This window comes from Sapajus apella, unplaced genomic scaffold, assembly GCF_009761245.1.
Source record: "Sapajus apella isolate SASKATOON/1434 unplaced genomic scaffold, GSC_monkey_1.0 scaffold105, whole genome shotgun sequence".
NCBI lineage: Eukaryota > Metazoa > Chordata > Mammalia > Primates > Cebidae > Sapajus > Sapajus apella.
In genome coordinates this window covers 2,160,629-2,186,791 of record NW_022437045.1, presented here as the reverse complement: position 1 = coordinate 2,186,791, position 26,163 = coordinate 2,160,629, and the positions used below count along the sequence as shown (strand labels likewise).

At 45.0% G+C, this 26,163-nt stretch overlaps 1 protein-coding gene across 7 annotated transcripts in view; it reads left to right on the top strand.

Moving 5' to 3' along the window:
• TIAM2 (TIAM Rac1 associated GEF 2) overlaps positions 1–26,163 on the top strand; it is a 241,044-nt gene that overhangs the window by 95,031 nt on the left and 119,850 nt on the right. For 4 of the 7 annotated variants that reach the window (XM_032258743.1, XM_032258733.1, XM_032258734.1 and 1 more), the window contains 3 exons: positions 10,868–11,031; positions 12,862–14,060; positions 20,777–21,212. In XM_032258743.1, coding sequence (XP_032114634.1) covers positions 11,019–11,031; positions 12,862–14,060; positions 20,777–21,212 — 1,648 coding nt within the window. In that variant the 5' untranslated portion in view covers positions 10,868–11,018. Of the gene's footprint in view, positions 1–4,366; positions 5,250–10,867; positions 11,032–12,861; positions 14,061–20,776; positions 21,213–26,163 lie in introns of those variants that run through there. The other 3 variants (XM_032258737.1, XM_032258735.1, XM_032258736.1) reach the window with 3 other exon arrangements.

Below are 26,163 nucleotides of genomic sequence, written 5' to 3'. Positions count from 1 at the left end.
GAAAATATTTTATCCAGGATTATTTTATTTTAGCCAATATTGATTGTATAATTAAAAAAATTAAAAAACAAAATTTTTATTGGGCAGCTCCTGAACCAGAATAGGTTCAGAGAAGCTTCTTGATTTTGTAATTTTGTCTGAAAGTGTGTGTGTGTTTAAATTCCCTGAAATATTTTCAGTTTCTGTGATGGCTCACGTATAGCCGGGCCACTGAATTTACTTGACATTCCAAAAACATACCAGTAATATTTGTGGGATTGCTGGTTTCACCATCTCTCCCATAAACTTCATGCTGTTAAAGTTGTCATATTTTCTCCCTCTCTCTTCTCTTCCCTGTCCCCCAGTTCCTCCACAGACGGAGTCTTACTCTGTCACCCAGGCTGGAGTGCAGTGGAGTGATCTTGGCTCACTGCAACGTCCACCTCCCAGGCTCAAGCAATTCTCCTGCCTCAGCCTCCCGAGTAGTTGGGACTGCAGGGATGCCGCCACGCCCGGCTAATTTTTGTATTTATAGTAAAGACAGGGTTTCACTATGTTGATCAGCTGGTCTCAAATTCCTGACCTCAGGTGATCCACCCACCTTGGCCTCCCAAAGTGCTGGGATTACAGGCGTGAGCCACTGTACCCGACCTTTCATATTGTCTCTTACTGATTCTCCGCGTTTCATGGTTTATAATCTCTCTCCCTCCACGCACAAGCTGATGAGCACCTTTGGGAAGGGATGGTGTCACCTCCCACACTATGTTTCTCATGGTGGCCAGCACAGTGCCTATAGGAAAATCTCCAAACGCTCATGTCAAATTGTTGAGTGGAGCTTCTAAATTTCACTTCATTTCGCCAAGTTTCTGCCAATACTTTGAACATTTTCTTCCCGGGCCAACCCTGCCTCCCACACTTATGCTGAGCTGTTGGCTATAGTGAACTCCTTCCCCAGCGGGTGTTCCAAAGTGTCCTGAGGTTGACAGTCACTCTGTGGTGTTTCTGGGGATGGTGGGTGTCGGAGGGCGTGAAGAGGAAGGGCAGAAGCCTGTCCAGTTCCCTTAGCTTCTGCTCCCTCAGTCTACCTTTTCGCTCTTACCTCCTCCTCTCTCCAAACTTTGTCCCTGACCCTGGTGCTCAGGACCTGCAGCCCCTTCATACCTTTCCCTGAAGGAGCTGGGGTCTTTCTCCTTGTATTCTCTTTGGGGATCCAGCAAGTGGTTATGAAGCTCCGTGTCTTTGGACAAGCCATTTTCTGTTCCCCGGAATTCTTCTCTTTCTTTTCCTTTCTTTTCTCTTTTCTTTTCTCCTTTCCTTTCCTTTCTTTTCTATTTTTTTTCCTTTTCTTTAGCACAGTCTTGCTCTGTTGCCCAGGATGGAGTGCAGTGGTGTGATCTCAACTCAGTTCAACCTCTGCCTCCCGGATTCAAGAGATTCTTCTGCCTCAGCCTCCTGAGTAGCTGGGATTCCAGGTGCCCACCACACCCACCTAATTTTTGTATTTTTTAGTGGAGATAGGGTGTCAGCATGTTGGCCAGGCTGGTCTGGAACTCCTGACCTCAGGTGATCCATCTGCCTCGGCCTCTCACAGTGCTGGGATTACAGGTGTGATTACAGGAAAGAAAGGGCTACTGTGCCCAGCCCTCTCTTTCCTTTCTTCATCTAATGGAATCCCACTCATCCTTCAGGACCCACCTGTTCAGTTATCTTCCTCACGGGGTTGTTCCTAACTTTCCTGCAAAGAAGCTGAATGTCCAATGAATGTGTGTGTTTCTTTTTTTAATTTGTGCAATGCAAAAGGATGAAGCCCATGGGCCTAACTTGTGGTGTCCAGATCGCACATTAACGACGGGCTGTTCTTTTAAAAAAGATCTGGCTCTTACTGTCTCCATCTGAAGCGTTTGCCTTGGACAATGACCCTTTCCTTTCCCTTTCCCTTTCCTTTTTCCTTTCCCTTCCCATTCCTTCTTTCTTTTGATGGAGTCTTGCTCTGTCTCTCAGGCTGGAGTGTAGTGGTGCGACTTGGCCCACTTCAACCTCCACCTCCCAGGTTTAAGAGATTCTCCTGCCTCAGCCTTCCGAGTAGCTGGGATAACAGGAATGCGCTGCCATGTTGGCTAATTTTTGTTTTTTTAGTAGAGATGAGGTTTCACCATGTTAGCCAGGCGGGTCCCAAGATTCTGACCTCAGGGGATCCACCTGCCTTGGCCTCCCAAAGTGCTGTGATTACAGGCATGAGCCACCGAACCCGGCCCTGACTTCTCTCTCTCTCTCTTCTTTTTTCTTTTTTTTTTGAGTCAGAGTCTTGCTCCGTCACCCAAGCCTGAGTGCAGTGATGCAATCTCGACTCTCTGTAACCTCTGCCTCCTGGGTTCATTTTCATGCCTCAGCCTCCCGAATAGCTGGGATTACAGGCGTGAGCCACCCACTTTTGTATTTTGGTAGAGATAAATATCACCATGTTGTCTAGACTGGTCTCGAATTCCTGACCTCAAATGATCCACCCACCTTGGCCTTCCAAAGTGTTGAGATTAGAGGCGTGAGCCACTGTGCCTAGGCAGCAATGACTTTTTGAATGTTTTGGGGCTCTTCAGGGCTTGGCTGTCCTTGGATTTTATTAAAATGTATGCACCATTCTGACAAAACTACCTCTTGTGGTTTTATATGCCACTGTTTTTCAAACAATTTTTAAAAAAAATCATGACTCAAGAAGATATAATTTTACTTCACAACCCAGTATATGGACAAACACACAAGCACACACAAGAATTTGGTTTCATGAAACAAATTTTGCTGTTACTGGGATTCACTCTTCTATTTTCTGTTCTTTTTATTCTGTCTTCTGCTCTATTTTGTTATTTTCTATTCATTTAAAAATACTGTTGTCAATTCATTGAATGAATTTCATGACCCAACAATGGGCCATGACCCTTGATCAGCCTTCTGTAAGCCATGCTACAGATGTTAGGATGTTTTCTAAAACAGGTGTGGGTGCCAAGATCCTCCTTGTGATGAATTGACTTACTAAGGTGATGAACTGGACAAAAAGCTGAGCTATTGTCTCTGTGGAATTTATGACTTTCCCCTTGTTGAATACCAGCCATGATTGTCAGCCAAGATCCTGCTCTGAGGGCATTCCTTGCTGCAGATGGGTTTATCCATTCATCTGTTAATACGCATTTGGAAGGAGTCCTGCTGAATTGAAAGAAGACCGATGGGGCCCCACAATGGAAGCTTAGCTTCTGAAGGGCCCTTAGCAGCTTGCTTTCTGCTCACTTTATTTGTAAGGATTACTCTTCCTAAGCATTATTCCTATGGAGACCAGATGTTCCTTTTGCCTGCCTCTTTATATAAATTGGGTTCAAGTCTTCTTGTGATTAGAAATGAGCTCCTTCAAGTCTTGGCATTCAATTCATGTGTTCTGAGTGTAGTTCATTGACTCAAGATGAGACAAACAGATTCTGGCTGTATTTCCAGAGTTTATTGGTTAGTTTGGATCCCTGGCAGAGTTGACTGCTTTTGTTTTAGATTTTTAGGCACACTTGTCCTGTGTTTTAATATTTTTAGTGATGGAGACAATAATACAACTCCAGGGCAGGGTCTCACAGCCTTGGGACTATTGACATATGAGGCCAGATGATTATTTATGTGGTGAACTGTCCTGTATATTATACGGGGTTCAGTATCTTCCCCCAGCCTTAACCCACTAGGTGACAGTAGCAGACCTCAGCTGTGACAACCAAAAATATTCCCAGACCTCAGTTGTGACAACCAAAAATATTCCCAGTTGTTCAATGCGCACTCAGGTTATTTTCTTACATTTTCTAACATGAGTGTCTACTAATGAGAGTGTATGGCTTGTGTCATTGGTTTTCTTTACATTTGATAGACTGCTTGCAAATTCGGTAGTTTTCTTTTTTTGAGATGGGAGCCTTGTTCTGTCACCCAGGCTAGAGTGCAATGGCACTGTCTCGGTTCACTGCAACTTCTGCCTCCTGGGTTCAAGTGATTATCCTGCCTCAGCCTCCCGAGTAGCTTGGATTACAGGCACCTGCCATCACACCCGGCTAATTTTTGTATTTTTAGCAGAGAGGGGGTTTCACCAACTTGGCCAGGCTGGTCTCGAACTTTTAACCTCGTGATCCACGCGCCTTGGCCTCCCAAAGTGTTGGGATTACAGGCATGAGCCACCATACCCTGTCAAATTAGGTAGTTTTATATGCTGTAATAATTTAGGGGAATTGATTAAAATCAAATGCTAACCAGTAGGAACTAGAAGATTCTAAACTTATATATATAGCAATATATGTAATATTTCATTTAATTGGTAATGAAAGATCTGAAATGACAGTTGTAATAAGATCTAACATCATAATATACAAAATCAGACTTAAAACTAAAATTGATTAATACTTTGTGTTGCATTCTGGAATAATGAAGAGGTAATGAACGACCTGAAACAACAGTTAAAATGAGATCTGATGCCATAACATACAAAATTAGACTTAGAACAAAAAATTCAGAAGAGTACTCTTGCATTTCTCAGTATTTTAGGTGGTTTCACATATATCTCCACACTCGATTCTCAGTCTGCGAGGTAGTAGAGCAGATATTTTTATCCTCAAGTTGCAAATGAGGAAAATGAAATTCAGAAAGTGTTAGCAGTTTGCCCAAAGTCTCCCATGCTGTTTAAGAAACAGAAGCAGGTCTTCACCCGAGTTCTCTGACACAAGCCAGACTAGAATTCAGAGACTCCTGTCCTTAGGGTTAAAGCTGTCCCCTACCCTCCCCAAATGAAGAAAACCAAGTAGCTATTGTTCATGATGGCTAGCCCTTTCGTGATCTGGCTCTTGTCACTATCTGAAGTATCTGCCGGGGACTAGGATGAGCGTCCTAGCTCAATATAAAGATTTCTCTGGAGTGACGTGAGGCCTGTTGGTATCTCCTGGTGGTAGCGATTGTGCTTCCTCTCACGAACTCGGCCAGCTGTGGATCTGCTTTTGTGCAGTGGCTCGGTTCTGTTTGCTGTCCCCGATCCGCCCCCTGCCCTCCTCGCAGGCTTTGCTCAGCACCATCTGCCCACCGGAGGGTTTCCTCTCACTCCCCTTCAGTTGCTCCATCTGGGCAGCCAGCTCAGGGCCTCAGTCCAGAGACAAAGCCGAGGCGGACAATTCTAGTTTTCTTTGCTGTAAATGCCACACTACATGGAACCAGAGAATTTGGGAATCTGACTCAACCAATCAAGCCTCAGGCTAAAGGCAAATGAAAAGGTAAATCTTGAATTTCTTCCTGAAAGGCACTTTTCCCCGGGACTCAGTAGATGATGGTGGCTGTTGGGACTGTGTTGGCATGCTTACCACCTTCCTCCACGTGGCTGCATGCTTCTGCTGTGCTTATGGATCACAATTCAAAAAAAGAAAAACAACTCTCATTCTTTGTAATTTTAGCTTAAAAAGCTACAGAACATCTTCATGTGAATGGGGACTGGAAGGGAGGGAATGCCGAATGAAAGGCAAGAATTTACCTTACTCACAAAGTGCTGGCATGGCAGGTGTGAGCCACTGTGCCCTGCCCAGCTGTTGTTTTTTTTTTTCCTCCCTGCCGGGATTGACCCAGCGTTGCACATTTAGGGACTGGAAGGGAAATGCAGACTGAAAGGTAGGATTTTAGGGATGAGAAGGGAATGCAAATGAAAGGTAGGATTTTTTTTTTTTTTTCAGGTCTATGGCATTGTGATCATTGGAAGTTTTTAAAACTGCCAATATTTATTATTGTCTCATAAATTAAAAATTATTATAAAAAAGTCTGTACACAGCATAAAATGTTTGCTAACTATACACACTCTTGGTGTCACGTTATTCCAGAGTGACTTCACTTAAATTACGTCTCCACCAGCCCCGGGCCTCACCACACATTGTTCTGTCTCATACTGTTACTGCAGGTTAGAATACCTTCACAGGGAGTATTGCAGGGAACTAGACCTATACTTACTTTTGCTATTTGCAAATACCAGGCCGTTTTAAACTACTACTACTACTACTTTTTTGTTTTTTTAAGAGTTTACATGAAATCTGTTGTTTTTTAAATTTTTTTCGGCCCCCTTTCTATTAACTAAAATAGTTTTTAAACTTGAATATCATAAAATTCCCTTAGTAAAGGAATCAGGGGGCCAGAGGTTACTGAACATTTGGCTTAAATATTCTTTTGCTTCCAGACAAAAATCATAGCTGAAGCATGACAGGTAAATATCTGTTCAATTTGTCAAACTCCTCAGGGACAGTAATTACTTAGTTTCCCTCAGGGATTATCCTTCCCGTCAGTATATTTCTCACAAATATTGGACAAATTCTTCCTCCTATAGTTTAAGGCTAGGTTTTTTTTTTTTTTTTTTTTTTCCGAGATGGAGTCTCACTCTGTTGCCCAGGCTGGAGTGCAGTGGTGCAATCTTGGCTCACCGCAGCCTTCACCTCCCAGGTTCAAGTGATTCTCCTGCCTCAGCCTCCCGAGTAGTTGGGACTACGGGCCCATGCCACCATGCCCAGCTAATTTTTACAGTTTTGGTAGAGACGGGGTTTCACTATGTTGGTCAGGCTGGTCTCGAACTCCTGATCTAGTGATCTGCCTGCCTCAGCCTCCCAAAGTGATGGGATTAACAGGTATGAGCCACTGCGCCTGGCCCGGCTGTTTTTTTTTTTTCCTTCCCTGCCAGGATTGACCCAGCGTTGCACATTTGGTCAGCATTATGCAAATGTGAAAATGCACATTGTTCTAGACTTCTGTCTCTCCCTGTTTGCTCTTCTCTATCTTAATTATGGAAACGTATCCTCGTGGGTTGATACATCAGTCTTTCTGCCACACCCAGTAAAGAGGATTCCTGCCCTTGGTCTGGGGTCCAAATCAACTGTGCAGCACATGAATCTCTGTCATTCAGTCCCCCCGGTGTCTACTGAGTGCTTATGAGAACTTCCACGTGCCAGGCCTTGAGTGCACAGTGTCCGGGCGAGTATGGGGTCTCCTGTGGTTTTTGAAATATCCCACGAAATAAAAAAATAAAGCTATTCAATTGCAAAGGTATTAAGATGAGTTTAGGTTCTAACCTGCTGCCGGGGCAAAAACTTCCACCTGGGAGCCATTCTGCGGCTGTGAATTCTGGCTCTGTGTGTGTCCTGAGCAGCGGACACAGCCGGCCACCAGATCGCAGTTTTGTCGGCTGGTGTTGGTGAGCTTGGGGCCTGTGCTGTGTGTGCTGAAGCTCAGGGGGGCTGATAAAGAGAGGTGGCTGTGGAGCGAGTGGTCAGGAGCATGTCGCCTTCAATGTCATTGCTGGACCTTGGTCCTGAAGAAAGAAAACAAATGAAGGCTCACTCTGACACGCTCACTGTGACAGTCTGTGTGGCAGCAGCCAAGAGCTTCTCTGGACATTTGTAGTTCCCTCAGTTAAAAAATAAAAAGGTAGCTAAGGTAGAGCAACAGCTCAGGTTTTGAACTTTATTTATTTTTATCATCATCATTTTTGAGATGGATTCTTGCTGTGTCTGTCACCCAGGCTGGAGTGCAGTGGCTTGATCTCAGCTCACAGCAACCTCCACCTCCCAATTCAAGCAATTCTCCCACCTCAGCCTCCTGAGTAGCTGGGATTACAGGTGTGTGCCACCATGCCCGGCTAATTTTTTTGTCTTTTTAGTAGAGATGGGGTTTCACCATGTTGGCTGGGCTGGTACCAAACTCCTGGGCTCAGATCCATCTGCCTGTGCCTCCTAAAGTGCTGGGATTACAGGCTTGAGCCACCATGCCTGGTCAGGTTTTGAACTTTTTTTTTTTTTCTGAGACAGAGTTTTGGTCTTGTTGCCCAGGCCGGAGTGCAAGGGCGCGATCTCAGTGCACCACAACCTCTGCCTCCCGGGTTCAAATGATTCTCCTGCCTCAGCCTCCCAAGTAGCTGGGATTACAGACATGTGTCACCACGCCTGGCTAATTTTGTATTTTTAGCAGAGACAGGGTTTCTCCATGTTGGTCAGGCTGGTCTCAAACTCTTGACCTCAGGTGATCCTCCTGCCTCGGCTCCTAGTGCTGGGATTACAGGCACGAGCCACCATGCCCCACTGGTTTTGAACTTTTAAAAGGTGGGGTTCTTGTGGACCAGCCCATATGTGTGACGGGGCCAGGTTCTAGTGGCAGGTCTACCAGTTGCTATCCCCTTTTTAGATGTATGGGACAGTGGCCTACTAAAAGGTGGGGGCCAGTAGCATAGCAGGCACCTTCTTGGTCTTCATTAATTAGAGGCTGAGCTGTTGGGTTTCCTGCTGATGGCCAAGTGGAAAATCTATTTCACTTTTTTGTTTTAAATTAAAAATGTATCTGCATGAATAGACTCAGGCAGGAGGTTTGTCTTTGGCTTTGTTGGAGAAACTGAGCTCCAGTGTTATTGCATCTTCTCTTTAATTTGACTAACTTTAAACATCACCACTCAGGCTGGGCACATGGCCCATGCCTGTAATCCCAACACTTTGGGAGGCCGAGGCGGGTGGATCACCTGAGGTCAGGAGTTCGAGACCAGCCTGGCCAAAATGGTGAAATCCATCCCTAATAAAAATACAAAAATTAGCCAGATGTGGTGGCAGGCACCTGTAATCCCAGCTGCTCTGGAGGCTGAGGCAGGGGAATCACTTGAACCTGGGAGGTGGAGGTTTTGGTGAGCTGAGGTCGTGTCACTGCACTCCAGACTGGGCAACAGAGTGAGACTCTGTCTCAAAAAAAAAAAAAAAAAGTCACCATTGAACCCTCCTAAGAAGGTACATAATAGCCAATAAGCACACGAGAAAGATGGCTCAATATCACTCATCATTAGAGAAATGCAAATGAAACTCATAATGAGATATCTAACACCTATGTCCATTTGGATGGCTACTGTCAAAAAAACTAACAACAAGCATGGGTGAGGATGTGGAGGAATTGGAACTCTGCTGCACTATTGGTGGACATGTAAAATGGGCAGCTGTTGTAGAAAACAGTATGGTGGTTTCTTAGAGAATTAAAAATAGGGCCGGGCACAGTAGCTCACGCCTGTAATCCTAACACTTTAGGAGGCTGAGGTGGGTGGAGCACTTGAGGCTGGAAGTTCGAGACCACCCTGGCCAACATGGTGAAGCTCCATCTCTACTAAAAATACAAAAATTATCTGCTGTAGTGGTATGTGCCTGTAATCACAGCTACTCAAGAGGCTGAGGCAGGAGAATAACTTGAACCTGGGAGGCAGAGGTTGCAGTAAGCCGAGATCCCGCCATTGCACTCCAGCCTGGCAGACAGAGTGAGACTCTGTCTACCAAAAATATAAAAATAAAAATAGAATATCCTGATGCTCTTGCATTTCTACTTCTGGTTGTATATCCCAAAGAATTGAAAGCAGGGTCTGGAAGAGATATTTAAACACCCGTGTTCATAGCAGCATTATTCATAATAGCCAAGAGGTGGAAGCAACCCAAGTGTCTCCATGAGATGAATGAATAAACCAAATGTGGCATATACATGTAATAGAATGCTATTCAGCCTTAATAAGGAAGGAAGTTCTCATACCTGCTACCACGTGGATGAAACTTGAGGGCTTTCTACTAAGTGAAATAAGCCAGTTGCAAAAAAAAGCAAATACTTTCACTTATATGAGGTACCTAGAGTCCTCAAATTCATAGAGACAGAAAGTAGAAAGGCGGTTTCCAGAGGCTGTGGGAGTGGGGAGTTGCTGTGTAATGGGTGCAGAGTTTCCGTTATGCAAGATGGAAAGAGTTCTGGAGATGGATGTTGGCGATGGTTGCACAATACTGTACTACAGCCCTGTACACTTAAAAAGGGAAAATGGAAAATGTTATGTTATCCATGTTTGACCACAATTACAAATACAATTTTTTTTTTTTTTTTTGAGATGGAGTCTTGTTCAGTCTCCAGGCTGGAGTACAGTGGTGCGATCTCGGCTTACTGCAACCTCTGCCTCCCGGGTTCAGGCAATTCTCCTGCCTCAGCCTCCTGAGTAGGTGGGACTACAGGCATGTGCCACCACACCTGACTAATTTTTGTATTTTTAGTAGAGACAGGGTTTCCACCATGTTGGCCAGGCTGGTCTCGATCTCTTGACGTTGTGATCTGCCTGCTTCAGCCTCCCAAAGTGCTGGAATTACAGGTGTGAGCCACCGTGTCCAGCCACAAATACAAATCTTTTTAAAAGAGAACAAAAAGTCACTATTAAACCCTCACCACTCTGCTCCCCCCCATGTCTGTGGCTTCGTGTCAGGCAGTGAGCACTGCCAGATGGGAGCCTCCGCATCTCAGCCGGTCCTCCTCCCCTTCACAAGCCCTGCCTTATCCCTCAGTGGGGGGCCTCTTGCCCCTGCTAACATTGCTTGAGAAAGCTTTTAATCTCATTTATGGGGTCAGCCTCTACAAGCTAAGCCATTTTAGCCAAGGACTGTTGACTGTGATGTTACACTTTTGGCTTTTGTTTTCACTGCTTGGTCAAATAGAGAGCAAGGGCCACCTCTCGCCATGCCAGCCCGACGCCCCTGCCACCCTGTGAGATGCAGAGTTGTTTTCCTGGCCATGGTGACAGATGAGCCACACATGACTCACTGGAGCGGTCTCCCCTGAAACAAAGGCATGCATTTGACTGCAGACTGAGTGTTGAGTTGGTGGCTTTGCAAGATTGGATGGGCAGTTCTGGCTTCAAATGACCCTGATGAATCATACCATTCACAGACATTTCATTTATTTTTATACGCCTTGACAGTGATCCTGGACACCACTTGTTTCTTTGTATAATTTGCATTAAACTTTCCTTTTGACTGTGTGGGAGCGTGGTGTAAGATGCTTCACAGAGTTTTCTTGTGTTTCTATTTTTCAGGATCACTTATGGACTCACTTTGCGTGCTGGTTAAATGTGCTGTGTTGCTCCCAACACCATGTAAAGCTTAATGACCTCTGATCTCCCTCAGAGCAGAAACTAGACTTCAGGTAAACCCAGCCCACGGGCCTTGTGGTTCACGTTAAGTTGCATGACTGTGATTGAAGGAATAAGAAAAGGTTTAATTATTTGGGCTAATGATTTTGATTTTAAAATATTTGATAATTACCACCAAAGAAAAGTCAATCCATTTGACTTCTGTTTCATGGCTACACATTCTTAGATATGAAATAATTAAAATAAGAAGCCTGCTAAATAAATTTGAAAACCTCACCAGAAGAGCATCACCTCCAATTGACCTAAAATAGAGATATGCTGGTTTGAGTGAAAACCTAGCTGGGCATGGTGGCATGTGCCTGTAGTTCCAGCTACTTGGGAGGCTGAGGCAGGAGGCTCCCTTGAGCCCAGGGGTTTGAAACCAGCCTGGGCAACATAGCAAGATCCCATCTCAGAAAAATGATTTCAGAATAAAAAAAGATGATTTCTTCTTTCCTCCCTCCCTCTTCCCCTTTTCACTTTGAGTTTGGCTTCATACACTCCTTGAGCAAACTGGGATTTTTTTACAAGGAAGTAATAGTCTAATATTAAATTTTTCTGATGCGCTTATTCTAAGTCAGCTTCATACTTTTTTCTCTCAGCGTATTCTAAAGCGAGGACACCTAAAGTCTTTAGAAAAGCTCTAGAGATTTGTTAACATATTTTTCTTTCTCAAATGAGAGCTCTTATTTTTTTCTGCATTTTTCATCTCAGCCTCATTTTTGAGGACTACCAGGCCTTCTTTTGTGGTTTTCCTAGAGCCCCAACAGAGTGTGGTACCTGTTGTTACCTTATAAAAATGTGGTATTATTATTTTTTTTAGAGGCGGGTTTTACCATGTTGGCCAGGGATTACAGGTGTGAGCCACCGTGCCCGGCCAAAATGTGGTAATTTTTGAGCAAAAATTTCTCCAAATACTATGGAGCGATGTTTTCTCTACCAGTAATTTATATATAATGAAAATGTATCTCTCTGATCATTGCAATCTATGTATTTAGACTGACAGAATAAATATACTTTCTCTGATTTTTCTCTTCAAGAATCATTAGTTTGAGGCCGGGCGTGGTGGCTCAAGCCTGTAATCCCAGCACTTTGGGAGGCCGAGGCGGGTGGCTCACGAGGTCAAGAGATCGAGACCATCCTGGTCAACATGGTGAAACCCCGTCTCTACTAAAAATACAAAACATTAGCTGGGCATGGTGGCACGTGCCTGTAATCTCAGCTACATGGAAGGCTGAGGCAGGAGAATTGCCTGAACCCAGGAGGCGGAGGTTGCGGTGAGCCGAGATCACGCCATTGCACTCCAGCCTGGGTAACGAGCGAAACTCCGTCTCAAAAAAAAAAAAAAAAAAAAAAAATCATTAGTTTGGCCAGGTGTGGTAGCTCACATCTGTAATGCTAGCACTCTGGGCAGCTGAGGCAGGAGGATCTCTTGAACCCAGGAGTTCAAGGCCACTTGAGCGTAGGAAGTCGAGGCTGCAGTGAGCCATGACTACAGCACTGCACTCCAGCCTGGGTGGTAACAATGAGACCGTGTCTCCAAAAAACAAAAAGGCAAAAAAAGAACCATTCGTTCAAAATCTCCCGACACCAACCCTGAAGCAGATCTCTCTCATAAGCTGATCTTTATGCTGGTTCAAATTCTAAATTAATATTGTATAACGAATAGTGTATTTAAAATAACTAGGACACAGGTGTGCGGTGTTGTCTGTCTAGCTAATGAGCAGTCTTGCAAAATAAGGAGAGCCTGTGTTCCCGCCTGACTCTTGTCCCACCTCCTTTGAGTCATGCCAGCACTGAAGTTGCTATGTAATATGCAGGGGATTCTTTTAAGAAAGTTCCATCATAAGGGAACCTAATTTCGGCCACGGTCTTACTGATGCAACTGTTCTTAATTTAGGTTAAAATGGGCAACTCTGAGAGTCAGTACACCCTTCAAGGATCTAAAAACCATAGCAATACTATTACTGGTGCTAAGCAAATTCCTTGCTCCCTGAAAATACGTGGCCTTCATGCAAAAGAGGAGAAGTCGTTGCACGGGTGGGGCCACGGAAGCAGCGGAGCGGGTTACAAGTCCCGGTCCCTGGCCCGAAGCTGCCTTTCTCACTTTAAGAGTAATCAGCCTTACGCATCGAGACCCGGCGGCCCCACGTGCAAGGTCTCCAGAGGCACTGCCTACTCCACGCACAGGACGAACGCCCCAGGGAGGGATTTCCAGGGCATCCACACTGCTTTCTCAGCTGAGAATGGCTTCCACTCTGTTGGCCACGAGCCGGCAGATCACATCACCTCCAGAGACTGCAACGGGCACCTTCTCAACTGCTACGGGAGGAATGAGAGCGTGGCCTCCACCCCACCGGGCGAAGACCGCAAGAGCCCCCGAGTGCTCATCAAAACGCTGGGGAAGCTGGATGGGTGTTTAAGGGTCGAATTCCACAATGGTGGCAACCCCAGCAAGCTGCCCGCAGAGGACGCCGGTGAGCCGGTGCAGCTGCTGAGGTACTCGCCTACCTTAGCATCAGAAACCTGCCCGGGGCCTGAAGCCAGGAGGGGGTCCAGCGCCGACTCCCTGGCCAGCCACCGCCCCTCTCCCACGGACTCTCGCCTGCAGTCCAGCAAAGGCAGCTCCCTGAGTTCTGAGTCGTCCTGGTACGACTCTCCTTGGGGCAACGCTGGGGAGCTGAGCGAGGCTGAGGGCTCCTTCCTGGCCCCCAGCACGCCTGACCCCAGCCCCCATGACACTTTCCCACCTGGTGATGCCAAAAAGCCTTTCAACCAAAGCTCTTCCCTCTCCTCCCTCCGGGAACTGTACAAAGATGCCGACCTGGGGAGCCTCTCCCCTTCAGGCATCCGCCTTTCTGATGAGTACATGGGCACGCACGCCAGCCTGAGCAACCGTGTCTCTTTTGCCTCTGACATTGATGTGCCCTCCAGGGTGGCACGCAGGGACCCCGTCCAGTACAGTTCCTTCACCCTCCCCTGTCGGAAGCCCAAGGCCTTAGCGGAGGATGCTGCAAAGAAGGACTCCCTCAAAGCCAGGATGCGCCGGATCAGTGACTGGACGGGAAGCCTCTCAAGGAAGAAAAGGAAACTCCAGGTGAGCGCACCTTAGAGCTGGGGGCGGGGGGGGGGGGAGGGGGGGGGGATGGGGAAGTGTCCCCGCCGTTTCCCCATCTGGAGAAGGGGAGGGTTGGTGGAATCCACCATAGAGTGTTGTAGGGGTGCGTAAATGATCTGGCAAAAGTGAAGAGTTCAGTGGAAAGCCTGGCTCATCTCATCTTCAGGTGTGGGTTTGTTTTCTCTTTTGCTTCAGATATTTTCACTTTTAGCCCACAACTTTAATCTTCCCGTGTCTTAGTCAGTTTGGGCTGCAAACAAAATACCACAGACTGGTTGGTTTAATCAACAGACATCTGTTTCTCACAGTGCTGGAGGCTGGAAGTCAAAGGTCAGAGTGCCAATATGGTCCGATTCTGGGGAGGGCTCTCTTCCTGGCTGTAGACAGCTGCCTTCTCGCTGTGTCCTCATGAGGCAGAGAGAGCGGGAGCTCTAGGCTCTTTTTCTCAGGACCTTAATCTCATCGTGGAGACTCTACCCTCATGACCTCTTCTAAACTAATTACCTCTCAAAGCCCTCAGCCAAATACCATCCACTGGTAGTTAAGGCTTCCACATGGATTTTGCCGGAGGAAACAAATGTTGAGTTAGTAGCACTCTGGTTCTGTGCACGCCCCTGTACTCTTGCATGCACTCCACAGGCCTAATCTTAAGACTTGGCCATAGCCGGGTGTGGCGGCTCACACCTGTCATCCCAGCACTTAGGGAGGCCAAGGCGGGCAGATCATTTGAGACCAGGAGTTCGAGACCAGCCTGGGCAAGATGGCGAAACCCCATCTTTACCCAAAATACAAAAATTACCTGGGTGTGGTGGCAGGTGCCTGTAATCCCAGCTACTTGGGGGAGGCTGAGACAGGAGAATTGCTTGAACCTGGGAGGCAGAGGTTGCAGTGAGCTGAGATTATGCCTGGACAACAGAGAGAGACCCTGTCTTTAAAAAAAAAAAAAAAAAGAAAGAAAAAGAAAGCACAGAGTTGGAGAGAATTCATGAAAGAATTTGTTTTCTGAGAATTTTGCTAGACCTCATTCTTACAGTCCAAACAAAAAAGATGAGATTGTCATTATTTTTGGTTGAGTAGGCTTATTGAACTTGATATTACTCTGATGAAATTAAAATCTCTATGCTTAAGTTGGTACATCCAAAAAAAGTTGATGATATGTGTGTGATTTTTTTTTTTTTTTTTTTTTTTTTTTTTTTTAGATAGAGTCTGGCACCCAGACTGGAGTGCAGTGGTGTGATCTTGGCTCACTACAACCTCTGCCTCCTGGGTTCAAGCAATTCTGCTGCCTCAGCCTCCCGAGTAGCTGGGATTACAGGGTGTCATCACCATGCCCAGCTAATTTTTGTATTTTAGTAGAGATGGGGTTTCGCCGTGTTGGCCAGGCTGATCTCAAACTCCTGACCTCACGTGATCCACCCACCTCGGCCTCCCCAAATGCTGGGATTACAGGCGTCAGCCACTGCGTCTGGCCTGTATGTGTAATCTTAACCTCCTCATAGAGATAGCTGACGGCATTCTGAAAACATCTTATGACTAAGTACATGTAATCGAAAAATATATATACTGATAAAACTGATAAGAATGATGAATATACTTCTCTGTCATGGTGTATAAGGTTTTACTGGGGGAGCAAAGTGGCTTATCTACCAGGAAGAAAGTTATAGTTTGCCTTTTTAGGTAACTAGTAGCAATTACTAGATTTTCAGTTTGTTGTTGCTTTGTAATTTGTTTTTATTTCTGATTATTTATAGAGGGGAGAAGCTCTTTTTTTATCTACTGTATATAAATCCTAGAGTTGAAGGGAATTTGTGTGGGCAGTTAGTCTCTAGCAGAATTGCATCCTAGATAGACATAAAATTATAAAATTCTATAAATTATATAAACATTTAGGGGTGGAAAATAATGTAACTTTCTGAGTAGATTGCTTCAGGTTTATTAAGTTTGACATTCATTTCTTCCTTCTTATGCATAGTGCGTCTGCCTCCACCCCTCCCTCCTGTGCTGGGCTTGGAGTCTCCTTCCTCCTCCTTTACACAGAGACGAAGAAGAGACAGTCACCAGCCTGTTTTCAGGGCCTCTTCATATCCCTGAATATATTGTAGTAATTTTACTCCTGGATCATCACTTTTTCAGACTAAACCACGAAATAGTAGAGATTTCCTTGACTTTTTTTCTCTCAGCTCCCATTTCCTGAACAACTCATGCCAGCTGAGCATAATGGGGGAAGCAGCTTCTGCTTACTGAAGGGCTGCAATCCCAGGTAGAGAGCTTTCATGTCTTTTTGATTCCAGTGTTATGGTGCCGACTTGTGTTTAGCTGTTATTCACTGTGTTTCCTAACTGGTGGTGGCATCGAGCCAATGATTCTGTATCTCTATTTTTTTTTTTTTTTTTTTGAGAGGGAGTTTCACTCTTGTTGCCCAGGCTGGAGTGCAGTGGCATCATCTTGGCTCACTGCAACCTCTGCCTCCCAGGTTCAAGTGATTCTCGTGCCTCAGACTCCTGAGTAGCTGGGATTACAGGCATGTGCCACCACGACCGGCTAATTTTGTTTTTTTAGTGGAGACAGGGTTTCTCCATGTTGGTCAGGCTGGTCTCGAACTCTTGACCTTAGGTGATCCACCTGCCTCGGCCTCCCAAAGTGCTGGGATTATAGGTGTGAGCCACTGCGCCCAGCTTCTGCATCTCTTATGTTCAGAGTGTGTTGCTCATTGGTGTGTGTACCTGGCTTACACACAGCCCTACTGAGTTCCATTCAGTGTCAGTCCCCACTTGGTTCAGAAGTAGATCAGTTGCTGTTGTGTATTTAGTATTCTATCACGGGCAGAGTGACCCTCCTTGTCTCTCCTACCCATGGGAACTGGGTCTCCCTCAATTTTGCACTGTCCAAAAACTTAACTCTGAATTGTGTGCCTGTAGAGTTAAAAGCAGACTGGTTAGGGCCAGGCTCGGTGGCTCACGCCTATAATCCCAGCACTTTGGGAGGCCAAGGTAGGCAGATCACTGGAGGTCAGGAGTTCAAGACCAACCTAGCCAACTTGGCAAAATCCCGTCTCTATTGAAAATACAAAAATTAGCTGGGCTTGGTGGTATATGCTTGTTAGTCCCACCCCTTGGGAGGCTGAGGCAGGAGAATGACTTTAACCTGGGAGGCGGAGGTTGCAGTGAACTGAGATCCTGCCACTGCATTCCAGCCTGGACAACAGAGTGAGTCAAAAAAAAAAAAAAAAAAAAGGTTAGTCTCAATGAATTAGAATTTTATTGTTTATTTTATTTTTTTTTATTTTTAGAGATGGAGTCTTACTCTGTTAAAAAAAAAAATACCTTCTTAGCAAATTTTAAGCATAGATTATAGTATTATTAACTGTGGTCACCATACTTTACCTTAGAGCTCCAGAACTCATTCCTCCCACAAAACTGAGGCTTTGTGCCCTTTGACCAGCATCTTCCCATTTCACCCTCTCTCCTGCCCCTGGCAACCACCATTGTTCTCTCTGCTTCCATAAGTTGGACTATTTCGCATTCCACATAGAGGTGGAATCTTGCAGTACAAGTCTTTCTGTGGAGTGACATCTCTTGAGTTTTTACTTTTTTTTTCCCCCTTTTTTTGAGACAGAGTCTTACTCTTGTTTTCTAGGCTGGAGTGCAATCTTGGTTCACTGCAACCTCTGCTTCCTGGTTTCAGGAGATTTTCCTGCCTCAGCCTCCTGCGTAGCTGGGATTACAGGCATGTGCCACCACACCCAGCTAATTTTTTATTTTTAGTAAAGACGGGGTTTCTCCATGTTGGTCAGACTGGTCTTGAACTCCTGACCTCAGGTGATCCACCTGCCTCGGCCTCCCAAAGTGCTGGGATTATAGGCATGAGCCACCACACCCAGCCTGAGTTTTTACTCTTGAGTCTTTACTCGTCTCTACGCTTTGCTATACCACCTGGTCATCAAGTTACATTAGCGCTTGTTTCTGATTATTTGATTTGGTGGAAGTGAAGTCATTTGTATGGAAATGGAAATCACATGTTTTGTGTACATATTTAACAGACATCTTAATTTCATCCGTATAACACAGTGGTTAAGAATTCTAGCTGAACCTATTTAAAGACATTCTATATTTTTTAAAGGCTCTTTTTTATTTGCCTGAAAATTAGTCACTGGCTATTAGCATTCTAGATAAAAAGATTAATTTATTAGAGAGTTCATGCATACGTATAGGAATCAGTTATAAAGGCCGGGCACAGTGGCTCATGCCTGTAATCCCAGCACTTTGGGAGGCCGAGGAGGGCGGATCACCTGAGGTCAGAAGTTCAGAACCAGCCTGACCAACATGGAGAAACCCTGTCTTTACTAAAAATACAAAATTAGCCGGGTGTGGTGGTGCATACCTATAATCCCAGCTACTCAGGAGGCTTGAGACAGGAGAATCACTTGAACTGAGAGGTGAAGGCTGCAATGATCTGAGATTTTGCCATTGCACTCCAGTCTGGGCAACAAGAACAAAACTCCATCTCAAAAAACAAAAAAAGAATCGGTTATAAATGCTAAAATGCATTTCCCGCCCATTTCTGAAAAAGGAAAATTCTTGCTTTGCTTGATTAAACATTTGAAAGTTGGCACTACAGTTTGAGAAGCAGTGTCAAGAGTATGCGTAGGTCACACTTTGGGACTCTGTGCCTTTCTCTGGCAGAGTTGTGCTTGCTTTGAAGCACTCCATCATGGCCCTTGCAGGGTGTCAGAGGTAATTCCTGTGTTTTTGGGTTATGAGTCAGAGGGATATATTTGTAACGGAGATAATGGTAATACTAGCTAGATGAGAAGTGTTTCTTCGCCTTTTAGAAGTTTTTGAAAAGCAACGAAGTGACAATTAAAAAAAACTCAAAATTTCCTGTCCAGGTGATTCACAGCAGCTGGTGTCTTTGCTCTGTTCTGCATGAGCATCAGTGTATAAATAAACGTGACTGGGATGCAGTGTAAACAGTGACAAATAATATTTCCATTTGTAATATCTGTTTGGGGCTCAGTTGTTCATAGCTCCTGGGGATTTGGAAGCACTCTTCAGTTGTGTGATTATTTTCCTACCAGACAGCAAGTAATTGCGACTTGATTTTTGGATGAAATTTCTGAAAAGGAAACCTCTCTACCCAACGTAATATTCAAAATGAGGCCTTTAGTCAATGGTCCTTGACCCAGTTTTCCATCATTTTTATTTTAAAGCATAAGAAAATCTAATTGAAAGCCCAGTAGCAGCTGAGTGGTCCGGAGTGTGCTTGGTGTCTCTGTGGAGTTGTTTCATCTAAGCCATACATCTTGAATGTCAGTGCCTTTTGAGTCAGAAGCTAAGCTCACTTTATGCTGAAAAATTTAATTACTGCTATTTACCAGTGAAAAGCCTGTATGCAAATTATTTTTCTTGACTGACGAGGCTCGCAATCCAGATATTAGAGAAATGTCTTTCTGTTTTCAGCTCTGTGCACGGTGCACGGCCAGCTTGATCAGTACACCCGGTGCTCACAGGGAGCAGCAGTATTATATAAGTATGAATTGTATTTAGAGCTGTCTCTGTGTTTGTTTTTGTGTTGGAATGAATACTAAAGTTAAGAATCATGTGTCTTTGACATCTCCAGTACCTAGCATAAAACAGGTACTCAAATAAAAGGATACGAATGAATAAATGAGTATATTTTTTTCACAAAGCAATTCTTAAATTAAGAAATACTAATTATGAAAAAAAGCTATAGTTACCAGCCAATACCCTTCATGGATAAGGAATCCTAAGTGTAGTATTATTTTTATTATTTATTTATTTATTTATTTTTGAGATGGAGTTTCGCTCTTGTTGCCCAGGCTAGAGTGCAGTGGTGTGATCTCGGTTCACAGCAAACTCCACTTCCCAGATTCTAGCGATTCTCCTGCCTCAGGCTCCTAAATTGCTGGGATTACAGGTGTGTACCGCCACATGTGGCTGATTTTTGTATTTTTAGTAGAGATAGAGTATCACCATGTTGGCCAGACTGGCCTTGAACTCCTAACCTCAGATGATCAGGCTGCCTTGGTCTCCAAAAGTGCTAGGATTACAGGCGTGAGCCACCACGCTACCTATTATTACTATGTGAACCGGGAAAATAAGATACTAGAGATCTCAAAGTCTAGAGTCTAGACCTGAGCACTTGGCCAGAGGCTGGGGACTGTAGGGAATGGAAGAGAAGTTTTTGGGTTTTGCATAAAAATACGAGTCCCTAACTTCCTCACCCTACCCTGGTACTAGTAATTTCCTAATTTATTGCTTTCAGATGATCCAGAGGAAAAATAAATTGCAAGAATATGACTTCTTTCCTGGAAGATACTGATTCATGGTTAGCAAACAAGAAAGAAACATCATTTTAGTAACCTTCACAAGTGTGTTGTAAACATACTAGTTAATTTCTTGATGCTAAGCATAGGTTAGATTTAGAAGAGCTGTTGATATTTTATTTACCTCTTTAAGTGCTAACTCCACTGGATATAAATTGGCTTGGGCAATACTCTTTCTAAAATTCTTTCTGGTATGAAGACTTGATGATTAAAGATGTATTTTTGTGACAAGAATCTTGCTTTGCATTACATTATTAGCAGCCACCGGTATTACACTTACGCTGTGTTTACGAAGGGATGCTTTGGATAGCTGTAACCTCTGATGGGTGATCATGTGTGTTTCCCACAGGAGCCGAGGTCCAAGGAGGGCAGTGACTACTTTGATAGTCGCTCTGATGGACTGAATACCGATGCCCAGGGGTCCTCCCAGGCATCTGCCTTTCTGTGGTCAGGGGGCTCTGCTCAGATCCTGTCTCAGAGAAGTGAATCCACGCATGCGATTGGCAGCGATCCCCTCCAACAGAACATTTATGAGAATTTCATGCGAGAGTTGGAGATGAGTAGGACCAACACTGAGAACGTTGAAACCTCTACAGAAACCGCCGAGTCCAGCAGCGAGTCGCTCAGCTCTCTGGAACAGCTGGATCTTCTCTTTGAGAAGGAGCAGGGCGTGGTCCGGAAAGCTGGGTGGCTCTTCTTCAAGCCCCTGGTCACGGTGCAAAAGGAAAGGAAGCTGGAGCTGGTGGCACGAAGGAAATGGAAACAGTACTGGGTAACACTGAAAGGTGAGTGCAGTATCAGTGGCTGAGGCCACTGAAATCATTTCCCCTAGTCATGGTCTTTCCCAGGACGTGCCAGGCACTAGCGTTGGGTTGAGTTCACATGAGGGGTTTGACACAGGATCTGTGGCATGCCTTATTACAGATACTTTCTCATACCTGTGTCATAGGCTTTACTTACTATTCACACATATTATGCAGTCTAATAAATAATTATTGGATTTTTACTTATGTGTATATTTTTGAGACAGAGTCTTGCTCTGTTGCCCAGGTTGGAGTGCAGTGGCGCGATCTCAGTTCACTGGAACCTCTGCCTCCCAGGCTCAAGCAATTCTCATGCCTCAGCCTCCCAAGTAGCTGGAATTACAGGCATGTGCACCATGCCTGGCTGATTTTTGTCTAATTTTTAGTAGAGATGGGGTTTCATCATGTTGACTCGGCTGCTCTCATAAGTCCTGACCTCAAGCAATTTGCCCGCCTTGCCTTCCCACTGCGCCTGGCCAAATATAATGATTGGATTTAGTACTTATTGCTTATTTTATAGGCATGCCTGTACCATTCTTTGATACTTTCCCTGCATTTGGAGAAAAAAAGTCAGTAACCAAAGGTAGTTTAGTTATTTGGAAGGTAGCTTCTGAATTTCACATTCTGTACATGTTCAGAACTCCAGAGAGGTTTTCTTTCCAACATGTGTAACTAAGAATATCGTCTGGATTATTAATTTGTGTCATTCCAGCTTTATGAACAAAGTCCAGTTATCAGTAACAAGTGCAGCTATTTTTTTTTTTTTTTAGCATAAAGGCAATTGAAGTAAGAATTTGTTTTGTTGAGAAATTTCTTATAAGCATTGCCATTTAAAAACTGGAATTGCCTTGCTCACTGCACATGTATAGGTTTGAAGAACTCTAAATGTCTTGTGAGGAAGCGAGAGGCTCCAAATCTGCACAGTGTTGATTTACGCAGATGCACACAGAGCTGCCTCACAGCCCCTGGCACCTGCACAGCTCCCTGGGACTCTTTGTCAGAGGAACTGAGTGTGTTGTTCAAAAGTCAAACCTAAGGCCGGGCACGGTGGCTCATGCCTGTAATCCCAGCACTTTGGGAGGCTAAGGTGGGTGGATCACCTGAGATTGAGAGTTCGAGACCACCCTGGCCAACATGATGAAACCCCATCTCTACTAAAAATACAAAATTTAGGCGGACGTGGTGGCGCTTGATTGTAGTCCCAGCTACTCAGGAGACTGAGGCAGGAGAATCACTTGAGCCTGGGAGGCGGAGGTCACAGTGAGCCTGGATTGCTCCACTGTACTCCAGTCTGGGCGACAGAAAGAGACTCCGTCTCAAAAACAACAAAAGTCAAACCTCATCGTCAAGTGATGTCCTTCCCTGTTACAGGAGAGAGCAGAAACATCTGCAAACGTGACGTGTGCAATGCCCAGCGCCCTCTGAATTACCCCTTTCTAGCTCTTCTTTGCCCATTATTAAACAGTTGGAGCCCTGCTTCCTCAACCATGGAAGGCAAGCATCGTGTCTTGATTACCACAAGCTCCCCTGGTGCCTCTGCTAAAGAGGCCCTTGCAAAGGTGTCTCATGTCCAAGTGACACCTTCCCCAGCAGGCCAGCGGGCGTACAAAGCCCAAGTGTTGCTCACATCCTGCAGTCTTTTTTTCCAACCCTAGATTTGGATGCCTGTAGACATTGTGGCTGGCTGAGGAAGGTAAAGAACTTCCCCGGTTTCTCCATACTAGAGAGGCAGATTTCTGTACCAAATGATAGAAACGATTTGGAAAGGTGAAATAATGGGCTGAATCTGGCAGGATTAAATTTTAAAGAGATAAAGTTCTGCTTTAAGGTATAAAAGTCAGATAGCTACCCAAGGACAGGACAGGGAGATGTGGCTGCTATTATGACTGAGTTTGGGCGTGGCAGCTGATGCCTGTAATCCCAGCACTTTGGGAAGCTGAGGCAGGTGGATCACCTGAGTTCAGGAGTTCGAGGCCAGCCCGGCCAACATGGCAAAACCCTGCCTCTACTAAAACTACAAAAATTAGCCAGGCATGATGGCAGGTGCCTGTAATCCCAGCTACTCGGGAGGCTGAGGCTGCAGAATTGCTTGAACCTGGGATGAGGAGGTTGCAAAAAGCCGAGATCACGCCATTGCACTCCAGCCTGGGCAACAAGAGTGAAATTTGATCTCAAAAAAAAAAAAAAAAGAAAAAGAAAAAAAGTATTATGAGTGAAAAAGATGTCAGGATTAAATTTGCAGGCCATGTGTTTCCAAGGTGATGTGGCTGAAAAAGTCAATGTGATTTCGTCAAGAGCAAATGTGATCTTTAGCTATCTCATTAGAGATGTCCCATGATGATCAGCTACATCATTAGAGGTGTCATGCGGATCAGCTACTTCCTTAGAGATGCTGTCTCTTGCAAAGGAAATGACAGTCTCTCCTTTCTTTGCCCTGGTTAAAGTTGATCGTTTCCCTCCTTGTGGGCACAGTATTGCAGGAGACTTGTTAGGAAATGAGAGATTGATTCTTGAAAGGTTCTCCCAAAGGATCCCTGAATGGGGAGAGGGTGAACATGTTCCCTAAGGGGCTGAACATCTGGGACTATTTGTGAATCATAGTTTGAAGCAGCCTCCTAGTCACATGATATTAATACTTAGAACAGATGCATGTTACCCTATCATGTGTCATGTGTCTATTTTTTTAATGTAAAATTTGTTGCTTAAAATTAGTGCTTTGAGAATTTCTTCCCTGCCTATGGATTTGAAACCCCCAGTAGACATACATCACCCCACGGGTGGGGGTGCTGGACTGGGAGGCAGGGTGTGTGTGTATGTGTGTGTATGTGTCTGTGTATGTGTGTGTCTGTGTGTATGTACGTGTGTATGTATGTATGAGAGTGAGAGAGGGAAAGAGAGAGAGAGAGAACATACCACTTTGAGAATCAGGTCCATAGGTGATGACAAGGGGATTTGGAGCCATGCCACATGGAAGAGGGCACAAAGATCTAGGGATATTTAGCATGGAGGAAATAAGAACTGGTTGGGAGCGAACAGCAGTGTGTAGAAAAGGCATTGAATTTATTCTAGGCCTGCAGAGGTTGGGATGGGACTAAGAGATAGGAGACAGGCTGATTCTAAATTAATGTGAAAAACAACAGTGACAGCTGTGGGCAAGCAGAAAGACGCTCCCTTGTTGATTTCTCTGCTGCTGACCACATTTATCCAGAACCAACTTGTTGCAGGCTTCTTGAAGGCAACTCAGGCAGATGTCGCTTAAGGGCTGGAAAAGCTGACTGGGTCAGCTTTATCTCAAAAGGTAGACCAAGAACTTCTGGCTACCAACTTCAGAGGTAAGGATGGACCTGAGTTGTCACTGACCGTTGCTAGATGTGTAGTCTTGGCTAGGCCCTGCTTTCCTGGTGTTTGCTTGTAAAACCTTTCAAGATCCATGGATAAAGGGTGCTTTGTAGTATAAACGTTATCAAGCACACATTCCTTCCTTTCCTTTGCAGCCAAGGCAAGACATGCGATAAACATGTTTTTTTCCCCTGCATAACCTTTTCCATGTGGCTTTCTACCTCTTTCCTCTGGGAATTCAGTGTGTTGAGTTCTGATTTCTTGGCTTAGAATCCAAGTTGTAATGTTTGGACTTAACTGTTTGGTTTAATCTTAGTTAAAAACACAGATATGCGTATACACACATACTTACATTTAAGCCTAATTTGAAAATTATCCTTAAAGTGTCTATGTCAATAAATGGGAAACAGTTTTCTGGAGAGAGCCGTTAATAACAAACCATGTGGTTTGTAACCTACGTGGAATGTGTAGGTATGCTGGGGACATAAATGTGTTTCAAGGCTTTGGAGGATGTAATAAATTTTTACCAAGGGTAATTCTGCTTTCTATTTGTCTTTTCCCATGAGTGGATTTTCATGCAGTTCACTGGGGACTTCCTGGGCTGAAGAGCTGGCAAGGTCATGAAATGTCCCTCAAAATGCGCAATAGACTGAGTGACAGTCGGTGTCAGGAGAGGAGTTCATACAGTAATTTCAGGATGCTGGTGATTCTGCCCTGAGATAGGCCAGCAGCAGGGTTGGAGGCCAAGAGGGTATCATAGAAAGGGCGGATTTGAGGGAGAACCAAGACTAATTGCCCTCGTTCCCTGGGTGATAGTTCTACTAATACCTGCTAATTTCTACTAATAGTACCGCTCTATTCCTGAACTGCCAATCTGTTTTCTGTTTCTGCTACCATGGCAAGAATGTCCAGTGTCAGTGACCCGTCCAAGCCAAGACCAGCACTTGGTAGGGACTGGGCGGGCCTGGTGGTCACCGGCACTGGGGTGAATGGCAGAGGCTTCACTGATGTGGGTGCCGCCCCTTTCCACTGGCCCCAGGGCCCCCCTAGAGATGCAGAGTCCCTTGAAGTTCAACTTGACATGATAGAGTTAAGATTGATTTCCTGATCTGTGAATTCGATAGCCATACAATTCTGCGTATTGTTTTCTATCCTGGCCTGGTTCTAATGTGAAATGCCCTGTTTTGATTTCATGCCTCCAAGTTAGAGCTGTGGTCTGTTGTCCACGGGTTGTTGGGTTCGGTGGCATTTTGGCATTGGCTCAAGGTTTGCATGCATTTCCTCTAGCTGCCACGATTTAAACCATGGCTGTTGGGATTCCAGTGTTAGGAAAGCTGGGAAGTGAACGTGAGCCCATCAGAAAGAATTTGGACGTGGGTGCAGCTGGAGCTGCTCTGTCCCCTTTGCCCTGGTCCTCGGGCCATGGGTCATGGCATGTCGCATGTGCAACAGTAGCATCAGACGGGCCTTACCCCATGGAAGACTGGGGTTATTGTTTAACTGCTGCGTCGGTGGCTGGAAAAAGACACTGGCCAGGACTGCAAGGAGCAGCTCTGGCTGCAAACCTGTTGCTCCTTCCCCTTGTTTGTCATAT